Source organism: Nycticebus coucang, chromosome 12 (genome assembly GCF_027406575.1).
Source record: "Nycticebus coucang isolate mNycCou1 chromosome 12, mNycCou1.pri, whole genome shotgun sequence".
In the NCBI taxonomy this organism is placed as follows: domain Eukaryota; kingdom Metazoa; phylum Chordata; class Mammalia; order Primates; family Lorisidae; genus Nycticebus; species Nycticebus coucang.
In genome coordinates, this window is record NC_069791.1 from 97231419 (window position 1) to 97250839 (window position 19421).

Here is a 19421-nt window from a genome sequence, read left to right on the forward strand (position 1 = left end):
GAATGTGTTCCAGTGAGTACAGGACCTGTGTTTTGGAGGGAAAGTGCAATGGCTGGAGGTGGTCAGCATGCAGGTTGATACATGTGGCAATGACTGAAGTCTTCATTTCCTCCACTTCCAGCACCTTCAAAGTCCCTCTGGGGAAGCCAGGGGTAGAAACCAAGTCTCAGGTTTCAGGACAGGCTCTCATGCTGGCCACCCTCTTTGGCTTTTTGGGCCAAGGGGCTTTGGTGAATGTTTGCTTGGCCAAGGCCAGGCAGAGCTGCAGTCTGTGGGAGACAATCACTGTGGTCTCTGCACTCTCCTAGAGGGGCCAGCCACCTCCCAAACACCATGTTTCAACTTCCTGAAGCTGCAGGTAGCTTCCATACCCTGCAGGTAGCTCTTCCTTTTGTCTGACCTGAGTCCCTCCTGCTGCTCTCATTCTTGTTTTTTCTTGGGTGGGAATGGAGGCAAGCACCTTTTTGGGGTTTCAGGGAGGTGAGGGTCCTCAAGGGGATCCCCAAGTGAGCATAGGCAGTCAAGGAGTTACTTAAATTCATCCATTCACTCATCTTCCAGATATTTACTGAGCACCTGCACCAGGTGTCTCACATCCTGGGACTATAACTGCTAGACATGGTCTTCTTGTCTCCCTGTCCCATTGGTAACAAAGCCCTAAAAGATACCAGGAGCTCTCCTGGGTAGGGCCAGGAGCTGAGAGAAGTGGTCTCCTGCGGATGACAGCCTCAAAGACAAGGCTGGTAGAGGAGGCAGCAAGCTCCATGTTGCAGAGATGGCTCAGGGCCCCTTCCAGACAAAAATCACTCCCCCCAACCCCTCCCTGGAACCCACAGGCACCAGGTCTTGGGCCAGAGGGCTGCAGTGGAATTTTGCAAGGCTGACTTCTCACACTACCACCAGAGGGCGCAAGAAGCCTGCTGTCTGCCTTACAGGTTGGGGCTGGGCTGTTGTCCCAGTGACCGCCAAGAAGTGGCCTTACAGGGCGGCGCCTATGGCTCAGTGAGTAGGGCGCCGGCCCCATGTGCCGATGGTGGTGGGTTCAAACCCAGCCCTGGCCAAACTGCAACAACAACCACAAAAAAATAACCTGGCGTTGTGGCGGGCGCCTGTAGTCCCAGCTGCTCTGGAGGCTGAGGCAAGAGAATCGCGTAAGCCCAAGAGTTAGAAGTTGCTGTGAGCCGTGTGACGCCACGGCACTCTACCCGAGGGCGGTACAGTGAGACTCTGTCTCTACAAAAAAAAAAAAAAAAAAGAAGTGGCCTTACAGACTTCAGAGCAGCAGCTGTGGCAGCTGACCTGGGTGCCCTTCCCCTTCCTTGTGTGAGTGCCTCATTTGCCTGCTATGTGCCCAGCTTTAGGCCAAGTGTACTTTCGATTTTTAATTATGGTAAAATACACATAATAGGGCGGCGCCTGTGGCTCAGTGAGTAGGGCGCCGGCCCCATATGCCAAGGGTGGCGGGTTCAAACCCAGCCCCGGCTGAACTGCAACAAAAAAAATAGCCGGGCGTTGTGGCGGGCGCCTGTAGTCCCAGCTGCTTGGGAGGCTGAGGCAAGAGAATCGGTAAGCCCAAGAGTTAGAGGTTGCTGTGAGCCATGTGACGCCACGGCACTCTACCTGAGGGCCATACAGTGAGACTCTGTCTCTACAAAAAAAAAATAAAATAAATACACATAATAAAATTTACTATTTTAAGTATTTTTTTTTTTTGTAGAGGCAGAGTCTCACTTTACCGCCTTCAGTAGAGTGCCATGATGTCACAGGACTCACAGCAACCTCGAGCTCTTGGGCTTCCGCTATTCTCCTGCCTCAGCCTTCCAAGCAGCTGGGATCACAGGCACCCGCCACAACGCCCGGCTATTTTTTGGTTGCAGTTCAGCGGGGGCTGGGTTTGAACCCGCCACCCTCAGTATATGGGGCCGGCACCCTACTCACTGAGCCACAGGTGCCACCCTATTTTAAGTATTTTTAAGCCCACAGTTCAGCAATGTTAAGTACATTCAAATTCAAACTATACCTATTAGGCCAGGCATGATGGCTCACACCTGTGTCCTAGCACTCCGGGAGATCGAGGCCTGAGGATTGCTTGAGCTCAGGAGTTTGAGACCAGCCTGAGTAAGAGGGAGACCCAGTCTTTACCAAGAAGAAAACCAGCTGGGCACTGTGCTGGGTGCCTATAGTCCCAGCTACTCTGGAGGCTGAGGCAAGAGGATTGCTTGAGTCCAAGAGTTTGAGGTTGCTATAAGTTATGATGCCATGGTACTCTACCCTGGGCAACAGACTGAGACTGTCTCAAAAAAAGAAAGGGTGGCGCCTGTGGCTCAGTGGGTAGGGCGCCAGCCCCATATACAGAGGGTGGTGGGTTCAAACCTGACCCTGGCCAAATTGCAACAACAACAAAAAAGAAACTAACTATACCCATTAAACCCTAATGCCCCATTCTCCCACCCCTGTGGCCTGGCAAACACATTTCACTCTTTCTGCCTCTAGGAGTTTGACAACTCTAGGGGTCTCAAGAGAAGTCATGCAGCATTTAACTTTTTGTGACTTATCTTACTTTACTTAGCATCATGTCCTCAAGGTTCATCAGTATCATAGCATGTGTCAGAACTTCTTTTTTGAGACAGTTTCAAGCTGTTGCCCTGAGTAGAGTGCTGTGGTGTCACAGCTCACAGCAACTTCAAACTCTTGGGTTTAAGCAATTCTCTTGCCTCAGCCTCCCAAGTAGCTGGGACTATAGGTGCATGCCACAATACTGGGCTATTTTTTGGTTGTAGTTGTCGTTGTTTGGCAGGCCTTGGCTGTGTTCGAACCCTTCAGCTCCAGTGTATGTGGCTGGTGCCCTAGCTGCTGAGTTATAGGTGCCAACCCAGAATTTCATTTCTTTTTATGACTAAATAATGACCCTTTGCATGGACAAACTACATCTGCTTGCTTTTTTTTTTTTTTTTTCAGTTTTGGCTGGGGCTGGGCTTGAACCCACCACCCCCAGTGCATGGGGCCGGTGTCCTACTCCATGAGCCACAGGCACTGCCCTGCTTGCTTTTTTTTGAGTTTCACTCTGTTGCCCCAGGCTAGAGTGCTGGGGCATTATAGCTCACAGCAACATTAAATTCCTGGGTTCAAGTGATTCTCCTGCCTCAGCCTCCCAAGTAGCTGCCCACCACCATGCCCAACTAATTTTTCTATTTTTAGTAGAGATGGAATCTCACTCTTGCTCAAGCTGGTCTCAAACTCCTGAGCTCATGCAATCCACCCATCTCAGCCAGAGTGCTGGGATTACAGATATGAGCCACCCTCCACCCCCCATAGGTGCTTAGGCTGTTTCCACTTTTAGTTATTGTGATGCCTGGCTCTGAGCCGCACCTTACCCAGAGCAAAGGGCCAGCTGAGCCCTCTTAGATCTGGCAATGGAATTCAATCCTCTCCTACTACTGAGGCCTTCTGACCTCATCTGTCCACCATGAGCTTCAGGCCCAGAAGCAGCAGAAGGGCTGAAGGGGAGGGAAATGGAGTGGTCACAACCACATGCTGCACAAATCTTGGAGTGGTCACACCCACAAGCTGGTTCCTGCAGAGCCTAGTAAAGCTAGCAGTGACCCAAAGGGCTTCATTGTGTGGTTGGACCCTTGGTTTGTGCCTTCAGCCTTCTATGACCTGAGCTGTGCCCCCCCCGCCGACCCCATGCCCTGGGGTTTCACCAGGTTGTCAAGAGCTCCGTCCCCAGGGCCTTGACTAAAGCTTTCTGATGCCCCCTTTCCTTCCCCATTTCCATCTGGCCACCTCTCCCCACACCCTCCCCTAGGGCCAAACTCAGCTGGATGCAGGGAAGACCTGCTCAGCTCTCAGGTTCACACTTGGGCCATCCAATCAGTGTGGCCTGTCAGGATGCCGGGGCTGCTCCAGAGCACCCTTCACTGGCTCATTCACTTCAGCATGGAGTCAGCATGGGTCTGAGAAAGGGGTGTTGCAGAAAGATCTAACCTCCACCAGGCTGCTGCAGTCAAGGTAGTCCACACACAGCCCCAGGTCTGGCCCAGAGACCAGCACTGGAGTAATGACCCCTCTCCCCTGGGGTACCAGCTGCCTTCTGGAGAGGCGGCCGCTGGGGGAAGGCTCAGCAGGACCTCATTGGGAGGAATATGAGCAAAAAATCCAACTCCCGCTCTTATAAAGCACCAGCCACCGCTGCCCAACCAGGGGACGTAGCAGTGCCACCCTAAGCAAGCCAGCCTTCCTCTCGAGATTCCAGTGGACACCAATCCTCAACCTCATCAAGGGCTCCAAAGTTCCGGGAATACTGGCCGACCCTGGAGGCGAGTTCCGCAGCCGAGCCGCCTCCCCACCCGGCCAGGATGCAGGACCCTCCTCCTCCGCGCGCCCGGATTCTGGCCGCAGACCCGCCCCCGCCGGCACCGCTGCGATTGGCGGAAAGTTCCGGGCAGCTCCGTCATTGGCCCCAGTGCTGCCCCGCCCCGCCCCCCGGCCACTCCAGGGCTGCCCGGCGCGGGGCTGTGAGGCTGGCAGAGTGGCCGTGGGCGGTGGGGGCGACCCCGGGGCCGGCGGCCGCCGCCCCCGACCCGGTCCTGCCGGGGCATTGATTGAGACCCCAGACCCCCGACAGCCCGGCTAATCCTTGCGCATCATGCCGCCCCCGGTGCTGTTCTGCGCGCTCTGCTGTGGCCTCCTGGCCGCCGCCCGCGCCGGCTACTCGGGGGACCGCTGCAGCTGGAGGGGCAGGTATGGCCGGCAAAGAGCCCCACGCCCGCTACCCCCTCCGCCTGGACTGAGCGCTACTCTTAAGGAGCACTGGGGACGGTGTTCTCTCGCGCTGTGGGATGGCGGGTGTACTGTCCAGAGAACGCTGGGCCTCAATTTCCTCCACAACCGGAACGCAGTTGTTAGTGGTTGTGGGGAGGGAGTGCGGGGGCCTGCACCGGGAGGGGACACGTGCCGCCCGCCTCAGCGCCGCCCGTCCTTTCCCTAGCGGCCTGACCCAGGAACCCGGCAGCGTGGGGCAGTTGGCCCTGGCCTGTGCAGAGGGAGCGATCGAGTGGCTGTACCCGGCCGGGGCACTGCGCCTGACCCTGGGTAGCCACGACCCCGGCGCGCGGCCCAGCATCGCCTGCCTGCGGCCGGCACGGCCCTTCGCGGGCGCTCAGGTCTTCGCGGAGCGGGCGCGCGGCTCTCTGGAGCTGATGCTAGCGGAGGGCCCAGGCGCGGCAGGAGGCCGCTGCGTGCGCTGGGGTCCCGGCGAGCGCCGGGCCCTCTTTCTGCAGGCCACGCCGCACCCGGACATCAGCCGCCGGGTGGCTGCCTTCCGCTTTGAGCTGCGCGAGGACGGGCGTCCAGAGCTGCCTCCGCAGGCCCATGGTCTTGGTGTGGACGGTGAGTGATGTCTGGATGGGGACCGGCTGGCAGTCATGCACTGGGACTCTACCTGGGCTTGGCGCGGGGGTGTTGCTGCCCCTACTTCACAGAAGGAAAAACTGAGGCCAAAGATCAAATGAGCTTGTCAAAGGCCACACAGCTAGGAAGTGGCAGTGCCAGGACAGGTCTGAAATGGGTGGGGGTGGACTGGCCCTCCATTCCTTCCCTCCTGGTGATGCATCTGAGTGAAGGAGTTGGCAGAGGCAGAATGGAGGGAAGGGGAGGGCAGGCGGGTCCACTTCTGGGCATCTGGTTCCTGAAGGGTTGGGGAGAGGCAATGGTGGGGGCAGAATCAAAGCCTCTGGCCAAAGCTGGCCCAGCAGTGACCTCTGTCCCCTCCCCCAGCCCAACCAACAAAAGTCCAGTGTGCGGCCCAGTCACCATGGAGATGCTGCCCCTCCTCCCTACGGGGCACCAGGCCGAGCTCTTTGCTCTCCTGGAGCTTGGATTCTGACCCTGCAGAGGATGGGCTCTCACTGGCCTTAGGACAGAGTCCCTCCCTGATCTCCTGGCACCCTAGGTGGGCTGGTATTCTTAAGGCCCAGGAGATAGTGCTGGGAGACCACAGAGGCTTCCAGACATTGGTCTGCATTCGTCAGATGTGTTCCAAAAGTGTGTATTGGGACACCTGATTGCTAGGCACAGCCCCAGGCTTGAGTCTGTACATTTGCATGGTATGGGCTCATGCCTGCAAGGGCACACCCCATATGCAGGTGACCTAGGGTAGTGCCCCCTAGGTACTACCAGGCCCTGAGAGGAAGGTCTGCTTGCTGGCCAGCTCCCTTCTACCTGCTGCTGGGAGGTCTGGAGTGGAACCCAGAGGATGAGGGTGAGAGTGATTTCCTGTGCTCACAACTTTTCTGCATACTAGGTGGCTGCAGACCCTGCAGCAATGCTGAGCTCCTCCTGGCTGCATGCACCAGCGACTTTGGTGAGTGTCCTCACTATGGGGGAAGCCTGGAGCCTGTCCTCCCCTGCATGTCCATTAGTGGACAATGTGTCTCCCCACAGTAATTCATGGGACCATCCATGGGGTCACCCACGACATGGAGCTGCAGGAGTCTGTCATCACTGTGGCGGCTTCCCGTGTCCTCCGCCAGACACTGCCACTATTCCAGGCAGGGGGCTCTGGGGGCCAGGGGCAGGCTTCCATTCGTACCCCCCTACGCTGTGGTGTCCGCCCTGGCCCGGGCACCTTCCTCTTTATGGGCTGGAGCCACTTTGGTGAGGCCTGGCTGGGCTGTGCCCCCCGATTCCAGGAGTTCAGCCGTGCCTATGCAGCTGCCCATGCGGCCCACCTCCACCCCTGTGAGGTGGCGCTGCATGAGGGGCCTGGGAATAGCTACCAGCTGGATCCTCCTTTGGGTGGGATGCTGGGAGGGAAGGTGGAGAGGGCACCACAGTACCCACTGCTGAGGTGATGGGGATAATCAATAACAACTTTGATTACATTAGTGGCACAGATCTGGTCTCCTGTGTCCAGCCCAGCCCTGGATCTGCCTCAGTGCATTCTGTCTTCTCTCAGCTGTGAGGACTGCTCCAATTTCAGCTTCACAGGGTAGACTGAGGCTGGGGACGGGGGGAGCTGGGACAGTTCCTTGTTCCAGCTAGTGGGTGGGAGAGCAGGTTTGAGGAGGAGCTACACCCAGATCCCGCTAGGGGCTCAGCTGCTTTGGGGAACATGCAGGGGAACCCCCAAGAGCTTTGGTCCTGCTGCCCTGGCCTACTCCATTCTGCCTAGATCTTACCTGCTGTCCCTGGCTTAATCACTGGCTGCCATGTGCCCCTAATGTCCAGGTGCTAGGGCCCAGCAGGGGTGGAAAGAGGGCCATAATCCCTAAGGCTGAGGTGGGCGGGGTATGGGCAGGCAGACACCTCTGCTAGCTCTGTGCCAGGCCTGTGAGCGAAGGGGTTGCAGTTTGGCAGGGTGCCACCTTCCCTCACTGTCCCTGACAGTAGTCATCCTGGGCCCTGTCCTGCCTTGGGGAAAGAATGGGCCCCTCTGTCTGCAGGCCCCTACAACGTGCTGAGCATCCAGACATGGCAAGGAGCCCACAGGGTGTGGGGTCTCCTCTGTGGGGTCCTGCCTATTGCCCATTTCCAGTGGGCAGGGTGCACAATGGGGCCTCTAAGGACTGTTCCCGCCACTGGCCCCATTGTTGCAGTCTCCGCCTTCTGCCTTCCTCCTTGGCGGCATCTCTGCCACATAAAGGGCCAGTGAGGTTTGGTACAGACAAAACTAGAGGCCTTAGGGCTGAAAGCCTTGGGTGGGAGTGGGGGTGTGCAAGGTTGCCCCAGATCATCTGATTCCTCTCACCCCAACCCCTCAGCTCCTGGGAAAGAGAGAGCCAGAGCTCAAATGCTAGGGGCCCTCTGGGCCAAGTGAGTGCCAGTGCTGCTTTTCCATCCTTGCTTGTCTGCCCTCACTGGGGAAAGGGTCAGGGGTGGGGCAGAGGGCAGAGGGTGGAGGCCCTGCCCAGGCCCAGACCTGATGAATCCTTCATCTTCAGACAAAGAGCTGAGCCTGGAAAAGGGACAGTCTGTATAGGGCCCACAAACAAGGTCCTTCCTCCAGATTCAGCCAACTTAGGCAGCTAGCCCTGGGAGCATGCATGGTGGGTCACCTCCAGCGCTGTCCTGGAACTTCCATGGGTGACTTGTCTTACTGCTGCACACACATGCGGGTATGCAGACCACTTGCCTCTTGTAGGGGATGACAGGAGTACTCGTGGGAAGTGTAGCTTCCCTGGATAGCAGGCGCTGCCAGGTTTCCTCCAACTGCCCCTCTGTAGGGTCCCTGATGCTTCCTCTAATTTCTCTAAAGTCCCAACCATGGAGTGCTCAGATGGTTGCCCTTTCCTTCTCATCATCCACACTCCTCACTGGAGAGCTGGACCAGCGGACCAGTAACACTCGGACCATTCCCTGGACTGTCTGCCCTGCCCCAACCTCCACAGACCAGAGGAAGAGGAAGCTGGTGTGTTCTCTGGCTACTCCTTCTCTCCTTCCTTGAGAGGTTTCCCCACCAGGGCTGAGTAGCATCTTTACCTGCAGCACCAGCCAGCTGCCTACAGCTCCTCCCCTGGTGGCTACGGACTGCCTCCCAGTACACCTGTTCAGAAACATGCTGGGCAGATACCCTGGGTGTATCCTGGCCTCCACTTACCTGCCCCAAGAAGCACCAGACCTCTCACACACAAAGTCTCCCTGGCAAAGTGCTGGCTTTGCAATCAGCATTCTCACAGGACACAAAAGTCAGTAGTGGTTGTGGTTGGGCTGGGGCTTCATGCCTGCCCTGGGGACCAGTGGCCAAAGTGGGAGGGGAGACAGGGAACATGTGTGGGTGAGCACATGGACTGGAGTTACAGGAGCTGGCCAGAGGGCCCTTGTTAATCAGACACAGCTCCAGGTGTGTGCTGACTCACAGGTATGCACCTGGCTGCTGAGTGCCCAGGGGCTGAGGAGCAGAGTGTGTGGTGTGAATGTAAGAGAGAAGAGGGGTGTGTATGCTAGCAGGTCTGTTAGGTGGATTCATTCATTAAACAAGTTTTTTTTGAGTGCCTTATAGGTGTGGCTGCAGGCACTGGGAGGGAATAATGCGTGGAGCCACTGACAGGAATGGGTGCTGCTTAAGCACCCCTGCCTACAGCTCAGTTCACAGCCTCCCTTTCTGGGGAGGGCCCCGTCACAGACCCTCTCCCCCCCCCCCAGAAGATAGGACATTCTGATCTGGGTGAGCCTGGCTGCCTCCTCCCCAGTGCAAAAGACTTTCTTGCCACCCAGGAACATCTGTTTTTCAGGGCTGGTTAGGTGGGTGGGGATCAATGTGCAGGTGGCACTTGAGACACTGCACATAGGAGACAGGGTAGTGGTCTTGGGCATACTTACTCTGTATGGAAGAAGCTTCCATACCTGTTGGGGCTCCTCACCAGAGCCCTGGTGGCTGTGAAGGAGCCAGACCAGGACATGTGCATAGGCAAATCCCCAGCATTCACCAGGCAGTGGCCATGGCCCAGCTGCTTATGCAAGGCTCTGTCCCTCCACTTACCTCCCCAACCCCCAGGCTTCACAATGTCACCTCCAGGAACTCCTCAATCTTTTTTGTTTTCTGGAAAAGAAAGGTGATTTCTCTGGTTCCTGGGGTTCTATCTTCTGCCCCCACAACTGGGTTAGCTTCCAGTGCCCCCCCACACCTGTCACATCCGTCTCCCCTCCCACGTTCGTTAGCGCCTGCATCTGTCAAGGCCGCCTGCTATATCTCTCTTTGCTAACTCATCGTCCTTGGTCCTTTCCTTCGGACCCCAGAGCTTCATCCATTCGCCGCCCACTGGGCTAATCCTCTTCAGCTGTGGGAGGGAACCGGAAGGGTGTCCTCCCTGGATTTGGCTGGCTTTCCTGGCGTCCGGGTCAGTGGAGCCCCCACCGCTTTCCCGAGGCAGAGTCACGGGGGCTGGCTGTGACCCAGGGCCTGGACACTGTCCCACTCCTAGTGAGCGCCTTGCCTTCTGCCTTCTGAGCTTGATCCCCAGGGCTCTAGACACAGAGCACAAGCTTCCAGCTGGTTCTAGGACCAGGACGCCCTCCAGCCTCAACAGGACCCATAATCTCTGGGCAACCTCCTCCCACGGCCAGACCTTCAACTCGCAGCCCGCTTTCCCTCGGGCCTCTAGCCCGTGAGACTGTCAGAGGCAACGCGTCTCCCAGAACTAGGATGTGCGTTCCACGGCGGCAGGGCCCGTCTGTCCCCTCCCAGGGGTCTCTAGAGCTCAGAACAGGCCCTAAATAACCGTCCGTCCACAGAGTAGGCCGACGGAGCCGACTGTCGCAGGGTTCAGTCAGGAAAAGGTGGGGTAAAGCCTGCCAGGGTCGTCGCTCACACGGAACCCGCGGGAGGGGAGCTGAGGCGGAGTCGAACCAGCTACGCACCGGCAACTTCCGGTGTCTAGCCACAGCCTGCGGGAGGCACCGGGCAGGTCGGCTACGGCACGCCCCTACCTCCGGGCCGAGGCGTGAGGGTCTCAGACCCTAGTGGGGGAGCGACCCTAGGGCTAAAGACCCCGAGCCGCGTGTCCCGCAGCCATGGAACAGGATGACCCGGCCGAGGCGTTGACGGAGCTGCGCGAGCGGCGGCTGGGAGCGCTCGAGCTGCTGCAGCTGGCGGCAGGCTCAGGCCTGGTGGCTTACGTGACCTGGGCGCTGCTGCTACAGCCAGGTTTCCGCCGCGTGCCTCTGCGGCTGCAGGTGCGGAGCGGGTGTGCAGAGGCAGCAGGTCCAGGCTGGGGCTGTGCGTATGGCGGGGGCGGGGGCGGTGAGGGCTGAGTCCGGGATGGAACTAGTCGGGGCAGGGGCGGGTCTGAGGCGTGAGGGAAGGGTGGCTGCCACTCAGGTACTGGGCGGGGGTTGGTACTTTCCCATCTGTGGCAGGAAAGTTGGCTAAGAAAAGAAGCCGAGGAGGTGAATCCCGCCCTTCCCTGGCTGATTCAGGACGGGCTCTGGGAGCGGCGGGAGTGGCCAATGGACTCCAGCCTTCCCTGCCCACTCACTTCCTTGCCCAGGTGCCCTACGTTGGTGCCAGCGCGCGGCAGGTCGAGCATGTGTTGTCGCTGCTGCGAGGCCGCTCTGGAAAAATGGTGGATCTGGGCTCCGGCGACGGCAGGGTTGTAAGGCGCGCGCGCACGTGTGTGTGTGTGTGTGTGTGTGTGTGATCGCAGTCCCTTCCCGTGGGTATTGTCCTCCACATTTTTGTCCCACATGTTCTTGGTGTCCACAGGTATTGGCTGCCCACAAGTGTGGCCTCCGCCCGGCTGTGGGCTATGAACTGAACCCATGGCTGGTGGCGCTGGCACGACTGCATGCCTGGAGGGCTGGCTGTGTTGGCAGTCTCTGCTACCGCCGTGAGGACTTTTGGAAGGTAACCTGGGGAGTCCTGGACCCTCAAAGATTCCACACCTGATTGCCACACTTCAGTTCTGGCTTGGCCATCCTACTGACAGCCCAAGGTCTCCTTGACACCTGGGTGAGTGGGCTGGGGCTGGGACTCTGAAGCTACAGGGACTCCATACCCACCAGACCTCTCCCTGCTGGGGTGACCTTCTCTCTCCACAGGTGAGCCTGAGGGACTGCCACAACGTGTCTGTGTTCCTGGCCCCCAGCGTGGTATGTCTGGGGTTTGCTAGCCCCACTGGGACTAGGCTCCATTTCAGTATGTTTGCTTCTGAGGCCTGGGGGCCAGCCCAGCATGGATGCCAGACCTGGGAAGGCTAGGTGTGGGCAGCTGTTTTCTGCCTGTCTGTGGCCCCCTCCTCTCTACTGTTCTCTCCCACAGCTCCCACTCCTGGAGGACAAGCTGCAGGCAGAGCTGCCCCCAGGTGCCCGGGTGGTCTCTGGGCGCTTTCCTCTCCCCACCTGGAAGCCTGTGGCTGTGGTGGGCGAGGGTGTGGACAGAGTCTGGGCCTATGACATCTGTGGTAGTGGGTTGACTGGGGAAGCCATCTCCTCTTGGGGCATGCCAATCACGGTTGGCCCAGAACCTGGTTCCATCTTGGTTCCTGGGGCCCCTGTTTCTCAGGCTGGCTAATTTCAGACACAATAAAGACCCTGTATTCTACTGACTCTTGTTTTGCAGAGGGTTGGGTGGGAGGGCTCCATGTTGGCTGCAAAGGAGTCTGCTCTGTGCTCACTGGAAGACCAGCTAGTGGCTGCATGTCCTTAGATGTTGGGGTTTGGCTGGGGGCATGGCCCCAACTGTCCAGGGGTTCCTTGTATCCGCCAGCTTCCTCAGCCTCAGGATTTCCTGTTTGTATCTGCTTGGAGAGACCAGGCTTAAGTCACCTTCCTGGCTATGAACAGGTCTGCCTCTGGTGTCTGGGATGGCTATTGTCTTCCTTCCCAACCAGACTTGGGCTCACTTCCCAAGAGCCTACCTGCCCAGATGCTGGTCCACATACTCCTGTAGCTCAGAAAGTTGCTTCTCAGCTACTGTGGCCCGAACCAACAGCTGTGCCCTCTCCTGCTCCAGCTCTGCCTAGCATGGGGAGTGGTGTGTGTGTGTAAGTAACAGTCAGGGCATAGTGTGGGTGGGCCCAGGAAGGCCTACCTGAGTACCAAGGGAGAAGTTCTGGAGTTTCTGGTGGATCTGGGCCCAGGATGCAGCATTCAGGCGCCTGTGAAGCAGGAGAAGAGATGGTTTTGAGTCCAGCATGTCAGTCAAGGAGCTGACCTTGGGTCAAGCTTCCCAGAACCTCTAGGTAGTATCTGCTGGGAGTGAGTTTGGGACGTCAGGGGCCTACCATGTCACTATGGGCCATGCCTAGGCCTTGAAGCCATTGGTGAATGGGAGGCAGGGCAGTCTAGGCCCAGAGGGCCCACTGGCTGCTTGGAGAGTTAGGCCACAAAGCCATTTCAGACCCCACTGCCAAAGGATGCTAACCACCCCTCAGGGTGTTTCCCCAAACGTGGAGGTGCTCCTTTAGGAGCCTTGCCCACTGTACAGTTGGGAATATGCAGGCCCAGGGGCCAGCAGGTCACTAGGCAACCTGCTCCTACCCAATTGTCATCCTAGGTGCCCCAGGTCTCAATAGAAGTATCCCTTGCTTGGGCAGGTGCTCTTTGACCCTCCCATTCAAGGGCAGTCCCACTCCTGGCAGATCCCCTTCACCCAGCAGGTACTTGGCATGGCACCCACTTCACCTTTCTGCAATTATTGGTGTCCCCCACACCAAATGAGAGAACTGAGTCCAGGATAGGCCACTGTATTCATGCTGTGCCCAAACTCCTGCCCCGCAGCCAGGTTGGTGTAAAAAATGAAAGATGTTCAACCCCTTCTGGGGTTGGAGCCATTCTGCCCTCTGCCCACCCTCAGATCTCCCTCACACCTAGGTGAGGGCACTCGTGCTGATGTCCCCAGAGGTTCGTCCCCACTTCTGTCCTACCATGTGTGCTTAAACAGTGGTGGGGATTCCTCAGTGGTTTGAATAGGGCAGATGCCCTCGGTTGGGGCTTGGCTGAGCCTAGGATAGGCCTGGAGTTAGTGCAGGGGCTCTGTGCCAGACCCTAGGCCAGTATGGGGCAAGAGGGAGGGGGTACCTGTGCCCGGAGGTTCTGGAGGTGCATATCCAACTTCATCAAACCCTCCCACAGGTGGCTGGGCATGGTGATCAGGAGCAGTGACAGTGACTTGGGACCTGAGGTGGCTGCGTCAAAGGTGCCCTAGATGTCCCGTTGGTGTTCACAGTGTGCGGGACTCCTTCTGCTGCCCACTATGCCATACTCTGGGTCACATAGGGCCACCCTACCCCAGGTGCCCATGTCAAGGCAGGGCCCACCTGTGGGAGGCCAGCAGTTCCTCTTGCCTATGGTTCAGATCCGCTAGCTGCTTGCGGTAGGTGCGAGCAGCCCGGGCCAGCTGTTGCTCACGGCTGTGGTGTGCCGCCCTAATGTCCGCCAGAGTGGCCTCCAGGAATGTCCGAAGGGCTGTGGGTACAGGCGCCTGGCCTGCACCATTGGCATACTCCTAGAATGGGTGGTGTGGGGACAGGGCTGGGTGGGGCCTGGTCTAAGCAGAGCAGGGCCAGGGCAGGAGAGGGGCTGCCAGGGGGTTGGGCAGGGCAGTCCTTGTTTGGGCACATCCCCCATACATTCCGAACCACCTTTTGACCTCCAACCTCACCTGAGCAGGCCAGGCAATGAGGCATCCAGGCCCATGGAGTCCATCCAAAGCTGTCCAGCAAATGAGGCCATGCTTGGGCTTCTTCAGACTCCCAGGGCTCCTGCCCACCCACCACAGGCCACCCCACCAGCGCTCACCACCACCTTTCTAGCACAGTGCTGCAGCCGGAAGGTGTACTCCTTGTTCAGCTGTTTGAGCTGCAGCTGCAGCCGGGAGTTCTCAGCCTCAGCTTGGCGAAGCTGGCCCTGGCAGGTAGACAGCACCTGGGGCAAAGGAGGCCCTCAATCTATGTTCTAAGGAGTAGACCTTTACTGAGCTTGTTGGGTCTCTGCTTGCCATGCCAGATCTTGAAGTGGGTAGGGTAGGGCCTCACCACAGCCTGTGCAGCCAGTCTCTGTCCAGCTGCCCTGGCCTCATCTTGGGCTTCCTGCAGCTGCCAGCTCAGGGCTGCCCTGCAGACATGGGGGTGTGGCTTGGCCAGATCCATGGGAAGAATTTCCCCCTGCCTCTTGGGAACAGCTACTCCAAGTACTGCACCCTGTTGGGCCCTCCACTCTGCAGGTGAGGCCATTACTCACACGCGTGACTCCAGCACCTGCTGCCAGACCTTGTGACGCTCCAGCGCCCCATCCACTTCTCCCTTCAGCTGCTCCTTGTTTCTCTGAAACTGTGGGGAGAAGTGGATTGGGCGCTGTGCAGGGCTGACTAGATGACACCTCAAGCTCTGGGTCCTCCATGCTGCCCCATCCTCACCCTGGGCTAGGTGGCTACATGCTCACACTATCCTCAGCTTCCGCTGCTCATTCTCAGGGGTAAAAAGGGAGGGCTGAGGGCTGGAGGAGTGGGTCCCAGTCTCACTGTGCATCGCTGGCCCCACCTAGTTATGCCCTCCATGTGCTCATGGTGACCTGGAATCTGTGGTGGTTGGAACATCTAGGGCTCTGGGATTTGCCCTTGAGCTCTTGGGCTGGTGCTTGGTGGTGCCCTAGGTCAGCCTCTGCTGGGGGTGCATGCGCCTGGCTGGCATGATCTCCACGCAGCTCCAGCTCTAGCACCCGGTTTTCCAGCCAAAGGACCTGTGGGACAACCAGCATGAGTAGGTCACTTGTCTGCCAGCACACGTGGAGCAGGCTGAAACACACAAAAGGTAAGTGTGTGTACACTCTGATGTACAGCCCATGTCCTAGCTGTGCACCCCTCTGCCCTCCATGCACAGAGGTGGGCCCATGTGACTGCTCACCTCACTCTTCAGCTGGAAGATTTCAGCCTCGTGCTGTTCTCGTAGGTGATGGGTTGTGATCTGAATGTCAACCAGCTCTTTGGAGATCTGTGGGTGGCCAGGGTAAGAGGTGATGTCTGTGGGTGATGTCCTAGGGCTCCTCCAGAATACTGGGAACCCACACCCACCTGCAGCCGCTGCTCCTCACTCAGCTCAAGATCTGACAGAAGCTCTGTCTCAAGGCTGGTGGTCCATGTTGGGGGGCCCCTAGGAACTTCTTGCCGCCAGTTCTCAGGTTGGAGCACAACCTGGGGATGCTCCAGGTGGGTCCCAGGCCTGGGCTGTGGCCCCACGCCCATGGAGTCACAAGCCCTCCACCAGCCTATTGGGCCCCTCCCCTGGCCAGGGTCAGACCTATGATGCAGGGGCCTGCACTTCTCTTGGCCTCTGGGGACAGGGAAGACCCCTGACTCCATTGGCAGGAGCAGCAGCACCCTGGGAAACTCACATTCTCAATGGCCTGATGTGGAGCCCCTGGCCTAGGGGCTGTGGACGCTGCATGCTCCATAGCAAAAGGAATCTCAGACTCCCTGGTGGCTGTTGCTGTGACAAACCCTGGTGGTTTGCGTTGTTGCCAAGGTCTCTGTGGATCCCAGGAGACTCACAGGACCTCACCCACATGGGCAGGGCAGTTCAGTGGCTGTGGAGGTTGGGGGAAGCTCTCTCATCTCTTTCCATGTATGGCGGCCCATCTTTTCTTGCCCCTATCTCCTCGTCTGGGAATGCACAGCGCACTCCCTACCCTAATCCTGGTGCAGATGGAGCCAGGAATACCTCATAGTGCCCAGTCTGGGGTGGGATTGGACAGCACATGCTAATGGAGCTGCAGCTGCTGTCACTGTTGTCCTACGCAGAGTGCCCTGCCCTACCATGTGGATTTGCACACCTATTTGACGCCTGCTATGTTCCTCCTGGCGCTGGTTGAGGCCTGAGACTGGCAGGTGAGCAGACTAGACAGGTTGCCCCACCTGCAGCCTGAGAAGAGTGGTTGCAGAGGCTCCATGAGGGCACGTGGGATAAGGACACGACTAGGTCAGCCGGACCCTAGGAGGGCTTCCCGGAGGAGGTGCCCCAGCTCCAGGCGCTGTGGGGTCGGATGTGAGCGCAATGCCCCATCGGGCACGCGTGCTCCCTCGGCCACGCGTCAGGTGCAACTTCGAGCAGGTTCTGAACAGAAGGGGCGGGGTGCGTCTGCGGGCGGGGCCGTTGGCGGCGCCTGGTTTTAGCGCCGCGCTCAGAGTAGGCCCAATGACCTGCGGCGCGAGGCCTGCCTCTGCCAGTCCTTATTTCAGGCGGTTGGCACAGCAGTGCTGGTGAGTGGGCGCGGGGCAGCCGGGCTGCCGGGAGCTGGGCCTGGCTGGGGTGGGGCGGGGCCTGCTGCGGCTTGAACGGCGGGGCGGGACTAGAGGGGCAGGCAGGTCTGGGAGAAAGCTCAGACTCCTGGGGGGTGGGGGTTGTGGGGGCAGGGCTTCAGGGAGCCAGGCCTGGGGGTGGGTGGACAGCGCTGCAGCTGGGCTGCGGGAGGGGCGGGGTGGGGATGGGAGGGGAGGGACTGTAATGAGGGCCCGGCCAAGTACCCGCGGCCCGTTCAGGCCTAGAGCGTGGAATTCCACACGGTGGTCGGAAAAGTTCCCAGAGCAGGGAGCAGGCCTCTTTGGGCCCTCAGTGTGTGTGGGAACTGACCCTTCCTCGCATAGCCTTTCCTAAGGTGTGGAGAGCGGAGCGTTGGCTGAGTTATGCGACCATGAAGGTCAAAGTCATCCCGGTGCTTGAGGACAACTACATGTACCTGATCATCGACGAACGCACACGGGAGGCAGTGGTAGTGGATGTGGCTGTACCCAAGAGGGTGAGGGCACACTGTGGGCAGCAGGAGCGCCACAGCAGGCCTAGGCTGCCCTCTGGGAGTCTCCCCTGATCACCCTGGCAGAACCAGACTTGTCCCCTATTTTCTGATCTCTGGTCATTATTGGCGTTTATGGTTCCTCAGTTATCCTGGGACTCCCTGAAATGAGGGTGGCTATCCTCAGGTGCCTTACTGTCTCCGCATGCGCTGGGTGCTCAGTAGTTGTCAGCTGAATCCCTGTCACCATAGGCCTGCCTGGGGCATCCCGGTATGGAGGGGGGATGGCCACCCAGACTGTGTCATCATAACTCCCTGTCCTTTTCAGCTGCTAAAGATCGTGGGTCGGGAAGGGGTGTCTCTGACCACCCACCACCACAGGTAAGCTCATGTGCGATGCCAAGGCTTGAGGACGCCATTCCCACCCCACCCAGATGTGACTTTGCTCTTGCCCATGTTCAGGGACCAAGTGCGGGGAAACGCAGAGCTGGCGGGGCTGTGGCCCGGTCTGGCGGTGATGGGCACCGATGAGCGCATCTGTGCACTGACACACAGGCTGGTGCATGAGGAGGAGCTGCAGGTGAGTGTGCACCCCTGGGTCAGGTCAGTCACCTGGGCCCACCTGGCCTCACAGGTCTGCCTGTCCCTCTGCACAGTTTGGGGCCATCCACTTGCGCTGCCTCCTGATGCCTGGTCATACCTCCAGCCACTTGAGCTACTTCCTGTGGGAGGAAGAATGCCTGGACCCACCTGCCCTTTTCTCAGGTAACCACAGTCCAGAGCTCGCCCATCCTGTCTCCCTTTAGCCCCGACTCATCTTCTCTGACCAACCCTCCTCTTCCAGGGGACACATTGTTGGTGGCTGGCTGTGGCTGGTGCCTGCAGGGCACCACTCTGCAGATGTACCAGAGCCTGGCTGAGACCCTGGGCACCCTGCTCCCTGAGACGGTTGAGGGTCCAGCTCCTGCTCTGCGCGCAGTACACTCTGCACCTGTCCTGCACTTAAGGTGCAAGATGACTGAACAGTTAAGGTGGACTGGGCCAGGGGCAGGGGCCAGAGCCAGTGTGGGTGCCTTCCCACATCCCTGCCTCGGCTGTACTGCACATACACTGAGCACTTGCCTCCTCCAGAAGGCATTGAGCACACACTGAGCAACCTAGAGTTTGCACAAAGTGGAGCCCTGCAATGACCACGTGAGAGCCAAGCTGTGCTGGGCCAAGGTATACCCATGCTTCCCCTTCTTAATCGGAGGGTGGGGGAGGATAGGCATCTTCCTGGGGTTTGAATATCAGGACCCAGGAGGGGTGCTAGCCATGACTAGCCTCCACTGACCAGAGCCAAGCTGCCTAGGGCTGTTAGACAAAGCCTAATTGTGACAAAGGCCTGTGGTCATTCCAGAAAAGGGATGAAGACGATGTGCCTACAGTACCATCCATTCTGGGCGAGGAGCTGCTCTATAACCCTTTCCTCAGGGTGGTGTGAGTGTGGCTATTGTCCCTGGGCCTTCCTGGAGTGGGACCTGAACCTTGGGAGGCCCTATGCCCTTTCCTAGCGTCTCCCTGAGGCCTCCTTGGCAGTCATTTGTATACTCAGGAAGATGTTTGGGAATCATTTAAAATTGGGCTGAGTGTCCTGGGTACTGGGGAAAGCAACTCACTAGGTGCTCTCTGAGGCTTGATCTTCCCTGGCATGGGCAGTGATCGACACAGTGATCCCCCACTGCATCTACTCCGCTGCAGAAAGGAGCCAGTGTAAAAGTTCATAGGCAAGGTGGCCCTGGCTGAAGTCCTGGAGGATCTCTGCAGGGAGTGGGAGCACTATGAGTGGGCAGCTGAGCCACTGTGGCCACAGGCAAGGGGTCTCCTTGCACTGCAGTGGCGAATCTTACACACAGCCAGCAGAAGTGAGCCACATATGGAGCCTTAGTGGGCCAATGTTCATCTACATCCCTCCTGTGACCCCCAGCTAACTGGACCTCTGAGAGGGCTACCTATGGAACATTCCTCTAAGGCCCTGACCAGCTGACAGCCCAGCCTTGAGGGCCAGCATGCAGGGGCTTTGCCTTTGGCACTTCAGGAGTGGACAAGCAGGGCCTCTTTGCAGGGGACCCATGTGGGTCGTCAGGCCTGGGTATCCAGGAGGTAGTCTCAAGGTAAGCTGCGAATAAAGCTTAGAAAGCCTTTCTCCATGCTGGCGG

The 19421-nt window shown here is 58.5% G+C and overlaps 4 protein-coding genes across 6 annotated transcripts; 3 read left to right on the plus strand and 1 right to left on the minus strand.

The window, feature by feature from the left end:
- Window positions 1-4476: 4476 nt before the first annotated feature.
- On the plus strand, window positions 4477-6887 carry METRN (meteorin, glial cell differentiation regulator). Its single transcript, XM_053555425.1, has 4 exons — window positions 4477-4743; window positions 4991-5391; window positions 6305-6364; window positions 6445-6887. The coding sequence occupies exons 1-4, from the start codon at window positions 4649-4651 to the stop codon at window positions 6852-6854; spliced, it is 966 nt and encodes a 321-aa protein (XP_053411400.1). The 5' UTR covers window positions 4477-4648; the 3' UTR covers window positions 6855-6887.
- Window positions 6888-7016: 129 nt separating this feature from the next.
- ANTKMT (adenine nucleotide translocase lysine methyltransferase) lies at window positions 7017-12040 on the plus strand. 2 transcript variants are annotated; one of them, XM_053555427.1, is made up of 5 exons: window positions 7019-10674; window positions 10989-11093; window positions 11204-11344; window positions 11539-11589; window positions 11759-12040. In XM_053555427.1, exons 1-5 carry the CDS (start codon window positions 10513-10515, stop codon window positions 12008-12010), a joined length of 711 nt encoding a protein of 236 aa, XP_053411402.1. In that variant the 5' UTR covers window positions 7019-10512; the 3' UTR covers window positions 12011-12040. The 2 variants fall into 2 exon arrangements, with proteins under 2 accessions (XP_053411403.1, XP_053411402.1); XM_053555428.1 differs by lacking the exon at window positions 10989-11093 and having other exon boundaries at window positions 7017-10674.
- Window positions 12041-12042: 2 nt separating this feature from the next.
- Window positions 12043-16406, minus strand: CCDC78 (coiled-coil domain containing 78). The gene is given in 12 exon segments (XM_053555424.1): window positions 12043-12236; window positions 12357-12457; window positions 12530-12596; window positions 13758-13945; window positions 14239-14364; window positions 14475-14553; window positions 14680-14768; window positions 15010-15177; window positions 15342-15428; window positions 15509-15635; window positions 15637-15656; window positions 15658-16406. Coding segments are annotated over 12 exon segments (1395 nt in total). The 5' UTR covers window positions 15889-16406; the 3' UTR covers window positions 12043-12124.
- Window positions 16407-16594: 188 nt separating this feature from the next.
- Window positions 16595-19323, plus strand: HAGHL (hydroxyacylglutathione hydrolase like). 2 transcript variants are annotated; one of them, XM_053555429.1, is made up of 8 exons: window positions 16595-16693; window positions 17078-17229; window positions 17552-17604; window positions 17686-17803; window positions 17880-17988; window positions 18068-18444; window positions 18623-18702; window positions 18964-19323. In XM_053555429.1, exons 2-6 carry the CDS (start codon window positions 17125-17127, stop codon window positions 18373-18375), a joined length of 693 nt encoding a protein of 230 aa, XP_053411404.1. In that variant the 5' UTR covers window positions 16595-16693; window positions 17078-17124; the 3' UTR covers window positions 18376-18444; window positions 18623-18702; window positions 18964-19323. The 2 variants fall into 2 exon arrangements, with proteins under 2 accessions (XP_053411404.1, XP_053411405.1); XM_053555430.1 differs by lacking the exon at window positions 16595-16693 and having other exon boundaries at window positions 16931-17229; window positions 19190-19240.
- Window positions 19324-19421: the final 98 nt, after the last annotated feature.

Excerpts from the sequence above, each read along its gene's own strand:
- HAGHL (XM_053555429.1), top strand. The coding sequence starts at position 17,125 with ATGAAGGTCAAAGTCATCCCGGTGCTTGAGGACAACTACATGTACCTG. Across the intron at positions 17,605-17,685 it reads CTGACCACCCACCACCACAG|GGACCAAGTGCGGGGAAACG; the intron begins GTAAGCTCATGT and ends GCCCATGTTCAG. Across the intron at positions 17,804-17,879 it reads TGCATGAGGAGGAGCTGCAG|TTTGGGGCCATCCACTTGCG; the intron begins GTGAGTGTGCAC and ends CCCTCTGCACAG.
- ANTKMT (XM_053555427.1), top strand. The coding sequence starts at position 10,513 with ATGGAACAGGATGACCCGGCCGAGGCGTTGACGGAGCTGCGCGAGCGG. Across the intron at positions 10,675-10,988 it reads GCGTGCCTCTGCGGCTGCAG|GTGCCCTACGTTGGTGCCAG; the intron begins GTGCGGAGCGGG and ends TTCCTTGCCCAG. Across the intron at positions 11,345-11,538 it reads GCCGTGAGGACTTTTGGAAG|GTGAGCCTGAGGGACTGCCA; the intron begins GTAACCTGGGGA and ends CTCTCTCCACAG.
- METRN (XM_053555425.1), top strand. The coding sequence starts at position 4,649 with ATGCCGCCCCCGGTGCTGTTCTGCGCGCTCTGCTGTGGCCTCCTGGCC. Across the intron at positions 4,744-4,990 it reads CGCTGCAGCTGGAGGGGCAG|CGGCCTGACCCAGGAACCCG; the intron begins GTATGGCCGGCA and ends TCCTTTCCCTAG. Across the intron at positions 5,392-6,304 it reads CCATGGTCTTGGTGTGGACG|GTGGCTGCAGACCCTGCAGC; the intron begins GTGAGTGATGTC and ends TCTGCATACTAG.